This window comes from Aquila chrysaetos, chromosome 8, assembly GCF_900496995.4.
Source record: "Aquila chrysaetos chrysaetos chromosome 8, bAquChr1.4, whole genome shotgun sequence".
NCBI lineage: Eukaryota > Metazoa > Chordata > Aves > Accipitriformes > Accipitridae > Aquila > Aquila chrysaetos.
The window spans coordinates 39,870,788-39,885,130 of record NC_044011.1 but is presented as its reverse complement, the minus strand read 5'-3'; the positions used below and the strand labels follow the sequence as shown (position 1 = coordinate 39,885,130).

General features: G+C 57.3%; 1 protein-coding gene across 1 annotated transcript in view; it reads left to right on the top strand.

Moving 5' to 3' along the window:
• The window catches only part of DSCAML1 (DS cell adhesion molecule like 1), a 112,655-nt gene extending 98,312 nt beyond the window's left edge, over positions 1-14,343 (top strand). The window contains 17 exon segments of the mRNA XM_030021605.2: positions 602-842; positions 1,912-2,058; positions 2,140-2,295; positions 3,412-3,551; positions 5,081-5,234; positions 5,471-5,588; positions 5,710-5,873; positions 6,166-6,264; positions 8,266-8,454; positions 8,551-8,838; positions 8,921-9,076; positions 9,216-9,246; positions 9,601-9,719; positions 10,088-10,240; positions 10,573-10,767; positions 11,401-11,712; positions 13,459-14,343. Of these exon segments, the coding sequence (XP_029877465.1) occupies positions 602-842; positions 1,912-2,058; positions 2,140-2,295; positions 3,412-3,551; positions 5,081-5,234; positions 5,471-5,588; positions 5,710-5,873; positions 6,166-6,264; positions 8,266-8,454; positions 8,551-8,838; positions 8,921-9,076; positions 9,216-9,246; positions 9,601-9,719; positions 10,088-10,240; positions 10,573-10,767; positions 11,401-11,712; positions 13,459-13,913 (3,117 nt within the window). The 3' untranslated portion in view covers positions 13,914-14,343.

Genomic DNA, 14,343 nt, shown 5'->3' with positions numbered 1-14,343 from the left:
AAAACTTAGAATCGGATTTATTTTTCCAAAGGTGCATAATGAAAAATAAAATTGATTATAAAGTTAGGACTTCGGAATGAACTGGTAAGTCAATAAATTTAGGGTTCCAGCTTCTCCCCCTCCCCTTAAGCGCTGAAAAACAGATTAATGGAAAATAAGATTCACTTGAAAGATAAGTCACTTTGTTTTAAGAGTATTCTAGTAAGATGGATCGCCCTGGCTTTATAACATAAATTTGCAATCAACCCTATTGATTTCTTAATGCTTCAGAGAAATATTGTTAAGATTGATCTCAGCCTGGCCTCACACATTTTTAAGGCTGTCAGACTTGGGGTTTTTCCCTCCTCCCGTTGAGCTGCTCCAGTTGGGGAATGGCGCTGGCCAGACACATCCTGCTGCCCGGCCAGCACCTTCCTCTCCGGTGGCCTCCAAGGACCGGCTCGACCTTTTCCACGGTGCTGCTGTGGGGAGAGAAAACTTCAAAGCATTGAGAAGAGCTGTGGGGGAGAGGCGGTCGGGGGCAAAGGAGCCCTGCAAGCCTCCCGGCCCTGGGATGTAGACCTGCCTGACACGGCTCCATCTTGCACCCCTCGTTCCTCAGGCCCCGAAGAAAGAGCTGCAGAACGGGGTGATCCGTGGCTACCAGATTGGGTACCGGGAGAACAGCCCGGGCAGCAACGGGCAGTACAGCATTGTGGAGATGAAAGCCACGGGAGACAGTGAGGTCTACACGCTGGACAACCTGAAGAAGTTTGCCCAGTATGGGGTCGTGGTGCAGGCGTTTAACCGCGCGGGGACGGGACCGTCATCCAGTGAGATCAACGCCACCACGCTGGAGGACGGTAAGGCTGGCCCCGTCCCCAAGCCAGGCGGTTTTCCTGCTCCCCGGTGCCAAGTCCCACCTGGGGGACTCCCAGTCTTTCCACCCTCAGCCGCTCCCGGCCCCGTTCCGAGCGGGTCGTGGGATGGTTGCTGCCCGCTGGCAGCATTTGGCTCTTGGCTGTGTGCACGTGCGTGCATGCTCGCAGCTGCCCCGGGAAGGAGTTGTGAGCACGAGGATGCCAGGACACCCACGGCTCTGGGGTTCTGGCGCAATTAGAATGATGTCAAGGTGGATTTAGATGTTGCTGAAGTGCCACAGAGGTTTCCATCCGGGAAAGATCGCCGGTGGCCTCCGTCATTTTAAAACCGACGAGAACAAAGTTTTGCAGTGCATTTGCTCGGCAGTTTTTCATACTTAATTAAGGCTCTCGTTAGCCTGTCAAACCGTGATCATTTCCTGGCTACATTAGCACTCCTCCTGGGGTATTCAAGGGCCCCTGTTTTAGCAATAGTGTCTTTTCCATAATTATATTACCTTCATTTTGTTCAAACGGACTATCTGTATTAGTTTATTATACTCTGTCCCTAATTACATGGTGCTTATATTTTTGCACCTAAGTAATATGAAACAATAATCATTTTCAAAGAGGATCGTTATGGTGATGTATTATCATTTAAACGCTCATAAAAATTAGAGTTACCTCTTATGGGGCAATGGGATCTAATTACCTCGCATCCAGGCAGCTCTCCCGCTCTCCCCTTGCTGGGAAACACAGCGTGTCCCGGCGGCCTCCCCGTCCCCACGAGCACGGGGGTTGCACCCGCCTCGGTGGTCCAGGAGGAGCAAAACTGTGCATCAGAGGCAGACTGCTGCGTTTGCCCAGCCCTGGTGCCCCGCGTGCTGGGCAGGACTGGCTCCAGGGGCTCGAGTGGCCGGGGGAGAGGGGCCAGCAGCACCATGGGGTACCACGCGGGTGCAGTCGGGGCAGCTGACCCGTGGGACACGGCTCCTTCAGCCTGGCGTCTGCCAGGCACGTACCACCTCTCCGTCCTCCTGCTGATCGTCCTCCCCATCCGTTCCCTCCTCAGTTCCCAGCCAGCCCCCCGAGAACGTGCGGGCCATCTCCATCACGTCGGACGTGGCCGTGATCTCCTGGTCGGAGCCCCCACGCAGCACCCTCAACGGGGTGCTCAAGGGATACCGGGTCATCTTCTGGTCCCTCTACATGGATGGAGGTGAGGGCTCGTGGAGCGCAGGGGACGCAGGGGACCCGGGCAGGTGGCGGCGTGGGGCTGACGGGCCCCCTCTCCCCACAGAGTGGGGTGAAATGCAGAACATCACGACCACGCGGGAGCGAGTGGAGCTGCGGGGCATGGAGAAGTTCACGAACTACAGTGTGCAGGTGCTGGCGTACACCCAGGCTGGCGACGGCGTCCGCAGCAGCGTGCTCTACATCCAGACCAAGGAGGACAGTAAGCCGCGCTCCCCGGGGCAGTGGGTGTGTGCGGGTGCGCTCTCCTCTTACCCCTGGCTGATGAACTGTGGCAATGCTGGTTAATCAGAAGTGAGAAGATGGAGCGTTGAGTAGGAGCCGTTAGCAATGAATAAAGGCAGCTGCGCAGCCCCCAGAGCGGGCAGTCGGGGCCGGGCAGGGCTTCTCCTTCCTTTTCGTTTCCTCCCTGCTCGGTTTGCCAAACTTGCAGGCAGGTCCTGTGCCCTGCAGCCCGCTGTGCGCCCGCAGCCGCCCCTGGCTGGGCGAGGAGGAGGGGAGAGCAGGAAGGCACCCGGCGCTGCCCTGCTGCATGCACATGGTCCTCGGCCGCTGCTCCGTGGTAGCAGTGCCCGAGCCAGCCAGCCCCTCACACAGCCCCAGCCCGCTCAGGTCTTGCTGCCGTCACTTAGGGTTGCGGGGTGCCGTAGCCGGCTGATGCCGGGAGATGGGAGCACTCGCTTGTGTCACAGCACGTTGTGTTGTGTTCCTGCACTGGTGAGGGAAGGACTGGAGTGGCTGCGGGGGCACGGAGGAAACCCGGAGGAAACCCCCCGGGTACAGCCACGGGCAGGGCATTTCCCTCTCTCTTTTTTTCTTTTCCTTAAGTGTGGATATTTAAATATTTAGACCCCTGCATGCCCTACTTTAATGCCATTAACTCGGTAGCGGAGCATTTCCTGGGCCTGTGGGCCAGCGTTGCTGCCCGCCCATCCTGGGAAGCGCCAGATGCTGGGGAGGCGCAGCTGGGCAGGGTAAGGCTGAGCCGCTCTGGAGGATTAAGGAGACTAAGGAGACGGCCATTAAAAGCCAATCACGGTTCCTAAACGAGAGCCTGGGCTGCAATTAACCCTCCTGCCTCCGGCTCGGCACGGAGCCACCTGTGGAGAGGTGTCCCACAGGCAGCGGGGTGACCGCTCACCTGCAGACCCGTCCCCACTTGCACCGGCCCAGTGCTGGCGTGGAAACGCCATTGCAGCTCCTCCGCAGCGCCAGGTTGAGATGCCAGCCTTGCGGCAGGATGCTGCCACCTTGCCGGGCTGGGCAGAGACCTCGGACACCTCCTGGCGCCGGCTCTGCCACGCTCTCCCTCCTTCAGTTCCAGGTCCCCCGGCCGGCATAAAGGCCGTCCCGTCTTCTGCCAGCAGCGTGGTGGTGTCCTGGCTGCCGCCGGCCAAGCCCAACGGCATCATTCGGAAGTACACCATCTTCTGCTCCAGCCCCGGTTCGGGGCAGCCGGTATGGGACAGGGACAGGGACAGGGGTGAGGCTGGGGAATCGCCAGGGCGTGCCGGAGGAACGCTGAGCTGGCTGAGCAGGAACGGGAGGGAGGGCTGATGCCAGGTGGCGGCGGCAGCAGCAGCAGCAAAGGTCCCTCGGGCCAGGTCCACGCACTGCAGAGTTGCAAAGGGCACCTGTGGACGCTCTGCATCAGGGCATAGTCCTGTTGTCTGTTCCCTTCCTCCGGCATCTACCCTGCTCAGCGCTCGCTCCAGAATGGGAAATATGCCAGTGGCTGACCGAAAATAAAATGGAAATCAAACCTGGCCCCATCCCTCCTTCATGAGGGAGAGGTTGATGGGAGGTCTGCAGACTAGTGCTTATCAAAAGCTCCTTCTCAAACTCATTTCGCTATCTGAGCCTCTGGTTTCCAGGGCAACATAATCTTTTCATCAAAGCAACTGGTAAAACCGCTGGGATCCGATATTGTTTTCTTGGCATCTTGTCAAAACTGTCATTTGGGTAAAAAAAATTATGTATACTATACAATATTCATATAGGTGTCTGCTTGTGGGGTACATTTCCATCTGCAGGCCACACAAGGGTGCGCGTTCGAAGCCGGTGAACGCGCAGATAGCTGCGCGCAGTCCCACGTTTGCACGCGTGAATACCGCGTCCGTCCCGTGCTACAGGGGTTGTTGAGCTCCCATCCCCTCTCCGGCGCTGGCACGGCAGGGCGGCCGGGTGCCGTGCAGGCCAGCCCTTTCCCATGCGGTGTGCTTGGGCCGGGGTGGCTGTGGCCCCGACGCAATGGAAACGGGCGCTTGCGCTCAGCCTCGCTGCAAGGCTGCAAGCCAGACCTCTCCGGAGGAGCGCCGGCGGGGTCGGGGACGGTCACTGCAGGCAATGCGGGAGGAGAGCCCGCGTGGGGTTTCAGGGACCCCCTGGACCGCAGAGGGTTTTTGGCAGCCCGGCCGGCGCTTGCCTCCGTGCCCAGGCCCCTCTGCAGCTCGGCGGGCGGGCGGGCGGCCGGGGAAGCGTCCTTTCCCAGGAACAAATCATGCCCTCGAAGCCATCTGTTCTTCGGGCTCTGACCCGGGCTCCCTGGAGAAATTACGACACCAGCCGGTTTACGCTGGCATTGAGAAACGCCAAGGAGCCGAATGACTGCTCGGGAGCAAACCCACCGCACCTCGAGGAGGTGGCTGCCGGGCGGCCGTGGGCCCTCAGGGAGCGAAGGGAGCTCCCCAGGGATCGCTCCTGGTGGAGCGGGGGGACGGGGACCCATGGACCTCCTTTGCCAGCTGGCCGGGGATGGGACCGAGGGCACAAGCCTGCTGGCAGTGGGACAGTAGGGATATGCCCTGGGTTGGGGGTGCTGGGGGGATGCCCAGGGGCAGGCAGCTGGCCCAGAGGCAGCTTTTCCGTGCTGACAGCTCAGGCGCTGCTCTGGCCTCTGGGCCCCTGCTGCTGGGGCACCCGAGCTGAGGGTGATGGGGGCGAGGGTCTCACGGAGGCTGTACCGTCTCCCGTCTCCCTCTCCGCAGGCCCCCAGCGAGTACGAGACCAGCCCTGACCAGCTCTTCTACCGCATTGCCCACCTGAACCGTGGGCAGCAGTACATGCTGTGGGTGGCTGCCGTCACCTCCGCCGGCCGCGGCAACATCAGCGAGAAAGTCACCATCGAGCCTGCTGGGAAAGGTACGGTGGGGGCCGCTGGCTCGCGGCAGGAACGCACACCCTGGCTCTGCTGTCCCCTGTCCCTAGGGTTGCTTCGGCTGCTCCCTATCAGCCTGCAGCAAGGGACAGCTGGGGTGACTCATGCCCAGGGCAGAGGAGGGACAGCACGGGCAGTCTCAGCTCTCATTACCTGTCGGGGGGGGGGGGGTCCACGCACGGGCCCCACCTGCTGGGTTGACCTCCTCCTTGTCCCCAAGCCCCTGCCAAGATCATCTCCTTTGGAGGCACCGTCACCACCCCATGGATGAAGGACGTAAGGCTGCCATGCAACTCCGTTGGGGAGCCAGTCCCTGCCATCAAGTGGACCAAGGACAGGTACCGAGGGGGACTGCCAGCCGTGCCGCAGCTGAGGCTAGGCGAGGGCCAGTGCCGGCTGCATCGCCCTTGCTGCGTCGCGCATGGCTGATGCGCCCTCTCTTCTCTCCTCTCCTCGCAGCGAGGACTCTGCCATCCCCGTGACGGTGGATGGCCATCGCCTGATCCAGGCCAACGGCACGCTGGTGCTGCGCTCGGTGAAAGCGGAGGACTCCGGCTACTACACCTGCACTGCCACCAACACCTGGGGCTTTGACACCATCATCATCAACTTGCTGGTGCAAGGTGAGGGGTGCTGGTGGGGGGGTCAGCCTGCGGTCCCACATCTGCATCTGGGAGCAAATGCCCCACGTGGACACGGTCCGTCTCGGCAGGCGGCATAGTGAGCCTGTGCTCTCACTCGTCCGCTGCTCTCAGTGGGGTGAAGCACCACAGGGGCTTTCCTGTGTGAGGGGTTCTCGCTGGCCCAGGGCTGAGTGGGAGGTCTTGCTGGCGTTTCCCCTTTTGTGGGGGCATGAGTCGGGGCAGTTTCAGCCAGTGCATGCGAGGTGCTCATGGGTTTTTCCTTCCTCCCCAGTGCCCCCCGACCAGCCCCGCCTGACCGTCTCCAAGACCTCGGCATCGTCCATCACACTGGCCTGGATTCCTGGGGACAATGGGGGCAGCTCCATCCGAGGTACGGCTGCTGCGAGCGACAGAGCCCCCGTCCCCGAGCCATGGGTGCCCCTGGCCCCGGTGCTGGGGGATGGGACTCATGGCGCATGTTTTCGGGCATGCCCCTGCACACTGCGCACGCGCTTTTGTCTCTGCGCCTCAGTTTCCCCCTCTCTAAAACGCCTCGTAAACGCTCCAGAGTAAGGTTGATGCTTCTGAGCTTGTGGGAGGGCTGCCAGTCCTAACGAGGGGTGTTGTAAGGTGTTTTGGACAAGACGCAGCGGTTGAAGTAGCTAACGAAGGGCATGTCGTTAATTGCTCAGGTGCTGGTGGCCGGGGCCCGCCCCAGTGGCTGCTCCGCATCTCCCAGCATTGGTGTGACTCTGAACCTGACTGGGCAGGATTTGTCCCCCGTCCCTGGCAGGCTGGGGGCTTCAGCAGGGCTCCGGGAGCATCCCTGCTTTCCAGAGCCTCCTTTCTGCTCTGATTCATCTCATGAATTATACGTTGAAACAGCTGCACACGGAGGGGGGAGCGGGGAGCGAGGAAGGAGACCTCGCTTACAATTAATTAAAAGCATGAAAGTAATTACAAGCAAATCTCCCCAGCCAGCAGCCTTTCACTCCAGCGGACTCTGTTGATAAATTTGGTTATAATTGGATTAGAAATATTAAAAACATGCTGCATGTACAAAATAAATAAATAACCGGTGGCAGGCACCAGGGTGCCAGGCACCGTGGGCGGTGTGGGGGTGCCGGGGCTGGCTTCGATACGGCCGGGAAAGCGTGTGCCCGCAGGCAGGCCCGCACCGCCCCGGGAGGGTCCCAGTACCCCCATCCTCCGGCTGTAGGGAAGCCTTGGCGCTGGGCAGGTGTGAGAATCATCTCTTCCCTTGGCACTGCTCTGCCCGAGCCGGAGCTGGGCGTTTGCAGAGCTGACGCGAGGCAGATGCACGCCTTCGCGTAGGTCCTTTGGCATCGCCGTGCTGGTACCCGGATGGCCTCGGCACCTGGAGCGGTCCTGCAAGGTCTGCATCGTGTGGCTCGTGACACGCGCAAAGGCAGAAAGCCTACTCTTCTCTGTGATTTTTTTATTTGAGAGTTGGCAAAATAACCTGCAAAAATAGGCAAATCTATCAACGCACTGCGAAAGCTGGGGATTTTGTATAGCCAAAAAGGTTGGAACAGTCAGGGCAGCAAAGACGTGCTGCCCTGAGGGGCACCAGCGTACGTGGCGGCGTATCCCTCGCCCGAAGCTCCGTGTGTATGCACGTGCCTCTCCCTGGGAAACCCTGGCGAGCCGTCTTCAGGCGTCTTGTTGACGGCAGTGTAACAGGTTTGTTCATCTAGGACACAGTGTGCTTCCTAATACTCTTAATCATGGGAGAGGAGGCGGCATGCAACGGCAAAAGCAACTTCCTAGCAGCTTCCCGAGGGAGCTAGTTAATTCTGGCTTTCCCTTTATAGCCTCGCACCAATCAATCACGTTTCGCACTCCCCACGCTCCCGTGCGAAACTGAGCGACGGGGGCTGTGCCGGCGGCACTGGAGGCAGGCGGTGCGCGGACAGGGGAGCGGATGGGGGGAGCAGCCGGGGGGCTCTGGCAGAGCACTCGGGAGGTGGCTAGCTGCTGGGGGTGCCCACGTGCCTCTCGCCTGTGGCTCCTGCCTGGGTCTGCACGGCAGGCAGTGCCAGCAGGCGAGTCGGCCTCCTTTCGGGCCGCACGCAGGGTCCAGCAGGGCAGCAGCTCGTCCCTGCTAGCGGTTTTGAGGTAACGATAACCCACGTCGGTAGCGTAGGAGTAGAGGGCTGCGTTTCCGTCACCGTCGGGCAGGAATCGGTGTGTAATGGCTGCCCTGGCACTGCAGCGGACGTGGCCACAGGATGTCCCCGAGGCGGGCGCAGGGTACCCCGCTGGCTCTGCGTGCCAGCGGTAACCCCTTCTCTCGCCCTGCCCGGGTGCCGCTCGCCTGCCCCGGCAGCCCGTGTGCCCGGAGGCGACCGCCCCGTCCTTGCACCCATAGGCTTCGTGCTCCAGTACTCGGTGGACAACAGCGAGGAGTGGAAGGACGTGTTCATCAGCTCCTCCGAGCGCTCCTTCAAGCTGGAGAGCCTCAAGTGCGGCACCTGGTACAAGGTGAAGCTGGCAGCCAAGAACAGCGTGGGGGCTGGCCGCATCAGCGAGATCATCGAAGCCAAGACCCACGGCAGAGGTGAGCCTGCCCCACAGTGTCCTGGCCCCACTGTGGTCCCCTCTCCGCAGAGGTCCCCTCTCCGCAGCAGCCCTCCTGACGGTTCCTCTCCCGCAGAGCCCTCCTTCAGCAAGGACCAGCACCTCTTCACCCACATCAACTCCACGCATGCCAGGCTGAACCTGCAGGGCTGGAGCAGCGGGGGCTGCCCCATCACCGCCATCGTCCTGGAGTACCGGCCCAAGGGCAACTGGGTCTGGCAGAGCCTCCGCACCAACAGCTCCAGTGAGGTCTTCCTGACGGAGCTGCGCGAGGCCACGTGGTACGAGCTCCGCATGAAGGCCTGCAACAGCGCCGGCTGCGGCAACGAGACCACGCAGTTCGCCACGCTGGACTACGACGGCAGTGAGTGGGAGGGTCGGGGCAGGGGCCATGCCGCCGAGGCAGGGGGCTCTCGGGAGCGCTGACCGCCCATGCTCTGCCCTAGGCACTATCCCCCCTATCAAGTCTGCCCAAGGCGAGGGTGACGACGTGAAGAAGCTCTTCACCATCGCCTGCCCTGTGATTCTGGCCACGCTAGGAGTGGCTCTGCTCTTCATCATCCGCAAGAAGAGGAAGGAGAAGCGGCTCAAGAGGCTTCGAGGTGAGATGGGACTCCGAGGCACAGTGCCCGGGACCGGACCGCAGAGCTGTGCTTTCCTGGACCAGCTTGTTATGCCCTAAACAGCTGTCTTAAAAAAAAAAAAAAAAAAGCCTTCTTGTTTTTTGTGTCTCCTGCACAGATGCCAAGAGTTTGGCTGAAATGCTGATCAGGTGGGTCTTGGAGCTGGAGGTGGGTGGGGAAGCCAGGGAATGCTGGGTGGTGGGGGTGATCCTAGATCCTTTTAACCCCGGGTTCAGCCCTCACTCTGTTTCAGATCTTCTGGGGTTTAGGGCTGTGAAGGTCGTAGCAGCCTCTCTGTAGCCCAGCAGCCTGGTGCTCCTGGCTGTTCCTGCCTGCCGGAGGGTCCCAGAACCCATGCCGGAGCTTGCCTAGGGGAGAGCTGCTTAGCTGGAGAGCTGAGCCCCAGGCAGGCTGGCCAGCGGCAAGCCCCAGCCCCTGCTAGGCTTGAGCTGCTGGGGCTCTCTCCAGTAATTGCTGGCTCTGCGTCCCCTCTTACCTCACAGCAAGAATAACCGCAGCTTTGACACGCCGGTGAAGGGTCCCCCGCAGGGCCCCCGACTACACATAGACATCCCTCGGGTACAGCTCCTCATCGAGGACAAGGAAGGCATCAAACAGCTGGGTAAGCACCGTGCTCTCCCTGCGGCGTGGTGCCCCAGCAGCACCTGCCTGGGGAAGGGACATGGGCCAGCGTCCCGTCTGGCCCTGAGAAGCCTGCGGTGTCCCCAGGCTGTCCCCTTCCTACCCTACAGCGGAGCAGGGTGCAGAGGCGTGCTTGCGGCTCACTTTGCGTTGCTGCTGGCACAGCCGGCAGCACCCGCAGCGATGTCCCTGGCCAGGCTCTGCCTCGGTGGGGGTTACTGTCACACCGCTGCCCAGGCTGGAGAACAGTCAGGCAAATCTCCCATCCCCATGTGCCCTGGCATGCTGACAGCCTACAGCAAGGTCCTGGCTAGAGAAAGACGTCTGAGCTCCAACTTCTTCCCACAGGGGATGACAAAGCCACGATCCCAGTGACCGACACGGAGTTCAGTCAGGCGGTGAACCCCCAGAGCTTTTGCACGGGTGTCTCGCTGCATCACCCTGCTCTGATCCAGAACACAGGGCCCCTCATCGACATGTCGGACATCCGCCCTGGCACCAGTAAGTGGCTGTGGTTGTGTGGGGCTGGGCTGGGTTTGCTGGCAACAGTGTGGGGTGCTTGCAGACACAGGCACCAGGCAGGTGTGGGCGAGCCAGGCACTCACCGCACAGGCACCACAGCCGGTCCTTGCACATCCCCTTCCAGAGGGGTGCTCCTGCTGCCCCATAGCAGGGTGCTGGGGTGCAGGCCCTGTCCCCCAGCACTGGCCGTGCCTAAAAGCAGCTGTGGGTAAGACAGAAGGAGCTGGGAGCGCCCCAGGGAGATGGGACAGCGTCCTGGCTGTCTCTGGGAGTGGCCCGCTGTGACTCACTCTGTCACCTTTGTGCCCCAGACCCCGTATCAAGAAAGAGCGTGAAGTCTGCGCACAGCACCCGCAACCGGTACTCCAGCCAGTGGACCCTCACCAAGTGCCAGGCGTCCACCCCGGCACGGACCCTCACCTCGGACTGGAGGACAGTGGGCTCCCAGCATGGCATCACGGTCACTGAGAGCGACAGCTACAGCGCCAGCCTGTCTCAGGACACAGGTCTGCCAGGGCTGCCCGGGGGAGGCAGGGCCGAAGGCAGCCCCTGGGGCTGTTGCTAGCAGGGATCTGCTGGTTTGGGGGACACGGGTGGTGATCCCAAACCACAAGTTCGGGGTGACTGTGGCAATAGGATTTACTGTCAGTCAATGGGAGTGTGGAACCAGGACTTCCACGGCAAGAGCCAAAAAGCAGCAGTGTTGAAATGTGTACTCCAATTCCTAGTAAAGATTATGAATAGCATCCTAAATTGGACAGAGGCAGGTAACAGGCCCTTGGCTCTTGTGCTGGGTCTCGCCCTCTCGGTGAGTTGCTGGCAGTGGTGTCCCCTGCCCTGTGCGGTGTTGTTGAGCTCCAGGTTAACCGATGTGGCTGCCTTGGTGTGGTGTGGGGACTGTGTGCATGTGCAGGGCTCTGCCCTGCCTGGCAGGCACGCTGTCATCTCCTGGTCCCCTCCAGAAGCTCCGTGGTGGCTCCTGAGCTGCTGCTGCTGGGTCATGCCCAACTCTGGGGACAGATGGCTGGCTGTTTCTCAGCGGGGAGAGCCTGGGCATTCCCAGATGACAATGATGTGCAAAACAGCATTACCAGGCCAGGGGCACTTCCCAGGTATGTGACATGTTCTCTCCTCCACAGACAAAGGGCGGAACAGCATGGTATCGACAGAGAGCGCCTCATCTACCTACGAGGAGCTGGCACGCGCCTACGAGCACGCAAAGCTGGAGGAGCAGCTGCAACATGCCAAGTTTGAGATCACAGAGTGCTTCATCTCCGACAGCTCCTCAGACCAGATGACCACTGGCACCACCGACAACGCTGACAGCATGACCTCCATGAGCACACCATCAGAGCCTGGCATCTGTCGCTTCACAGCCTCCCCGCCCAAACCCCAGGACAGTGAGCGGGGCAAGAGCGTGGCTGTACCCATCCCGCACCGTGCCAGCAAGAGTATGTATACATGGGCTTTGTCCTTAGTTGTACAGTTCCTGTTTAATGTGTTGTATAATGCAGAAAAAAAATACAAAAATAAAGGTACTGAAAGAGGCAGTTCATGTGAAGAGTAGGAGAGGAAGTGGGAAAAGCATCTCTCTCTTCCACAGTACTGATCTTTCAGTATCATCTGTTTTGTTTCTATGTGTTCACTTTCTAGGTTTTGTAAGGCTTTCTAGTGGAATTGCTAGGTGATTTCAGTAGATTCTGCAGCGATCTTTTCTAGATGCCAACACAACCTGGAAAAGATCCCCACAGGACCTACTCAAAAATCTAACTAACAATTCTAATTTTCTCTCCTCTCCTCTTGCTCTCTTCTCTTTCTCCCTCCTCTCCTCAGTGCTTTGCTCCTCTTCTCCTTACATTATTGCTGAAGGCCATGACTCCCAGGGTTGTACTCAAGTGCCTCAGCAGTGTCAGTAAGAGACAGTCCAACCCTTCAGGACTCATCTTTCACCAGCAGCGACCATGCAGTAGAGTACAACCACTTGAGAAATGTCTTTCTGCCACAAAGACAATACAGTACAACCATTCTAGCACCAAAGATGTGACAATACCATTGTCTCTTTCAGCAGCAGCGACCTTACAACAGAATACAAACACAACCCTTTGAGATGTTTCTTCCAGCTAACAGAGATATAACACGTGTTCGAGCTGGCTGTTTGTTACAGTACACAGTATTAGCTATAATACATAATATATTGCATTATGAAAAAGTACAAATATATCTAAGAAATACTGTATTTCAAGAAAATACATATAGTGCATAGGGATGTAGTACACAGAAAATCTATTTTAAAAACAGCTGTGATAATTGGGAATTAATTTATATACACTGAGTATATTATGTAATATACAGTATTAGATAATCTTTTTCTGCAAGTGAGACAATATACTTTTATGATACATTTTAAATTGTATAGTGTACATTCTAAGACAATATAATACATTATTATAGTATTATAAACAGGTAGTTTACAGAACATATTACAAAACATATACCATTAAAAGCAATAGTGTTGCATTGGTTTGTGTTACATAACACCTATATCACACAATATAATAATGCAGTGTCTTATACGTACACATAAATCCTTAAAGTAAGGTATTAGTTATATATACTGCTATATAACACAACAGAGCATAATATATTGTTTATTGAAATAGAAATGCTGTTTGCATGGTATAATAGTTGATAGAGCATACTATATAACACTGACATGTACTGTATACTACAGTTGATGTGACGAACATAGTAGAAACGTTTGCGCAACATACATTACAGACCAGCATGCAATATATACCCCTATGGATACTACTGCCTTGTATCACACACTCATAAGTAACATTACACACTACATTACCTATACATACTATATACTATATTGTATTATACCTGAAAACATAACAGAGAAAAAGAAAGTCAGAATGTTTTGAAAGTGTTGTATAACATTGTTTTATTACAGCATACATTTAGTGTTACACATGATAATACTTTATAGGACATTACATAAAGCATTGAACACTGTAGTTTGATGTGCTAGATGCATTGCATTGCCTAAAGTATGACAAGGTATAGGATGATTATATTGCATGTTTTATATCATATTCCACTAACATATACAGAGGGCGGGGGCCAGGAGGGGTCCCCCAGGGTGGGCAGGGCCCCTGCAGAGCCTCACCCACCACGGCTTCCCCTTGCAGGCGACTACTGCAACCTTCCACTCTACGTCAAGTCGGAGGCCTTCTTCCGCAAGCCCGACACCCACGAGCCCTGCCCGGTGGTGCCGCCGCGGGAAGCCTCCATCCGAAACCTCGCCCGGGCGTACCACACGCAAGCCCGGCACATGACGCTGGAGCCCGGCAGCAAGCCCCTGGGCCTGCCTCCCCCGGCCTCCGCCACAACCACCTTACCTCAAAGGACTCTCCCCATGCCCAGCACGACGAGCACGGCTGCTGCGCCCACCGCCAGCGCTGCCCCGGCACCCCCCGCCACCGCCGAGCCCCCCGCCGCTGCTGCCACTGCTGAGGCGCGGGTGCCCACGCACTCCAAAGTGGGAGGCTCCAGGGACTCACTCCTAGAAATGAGCACATCAGGTGTAGGCAGGTCTCAAAAACAGGGCGCCGGAGCCTACTCCAAGTCCTACACGCTGGTGTAGGGCACCAACCAGAGACCACCCGCAACGGACGCTGCTCATTTCCCTGCACCATTTATATTTAATTAACAAACTTGTACATAATGAACTCTTTTGTATAAATGAAGCTATTTTCTTCTTCTCTGAACAGAAAAAGAAACCAGGGCACAAAGAATTTGATGTTACAGATTTAAAAAATATAATATATATGTAAACATATATATATATATATTTCACATCATTTTGAAAGGGGCACAAGGAAAGACTCAGCAACTTTTCCCCCCCTCCCCTGATCTTGTCGGTGGTTTTAAAAAGGAACGTCTTGAAGACATTGCATGCTATTTTACTGTTCTGAAAACAACAGGAGTTGCTTCAATTTGCAAATGCTTATGTGTTAATACCTTTTTCTATGAAAAAAAACCCAGCGCTGTGTGCAATAAAGGTTATGTTTATA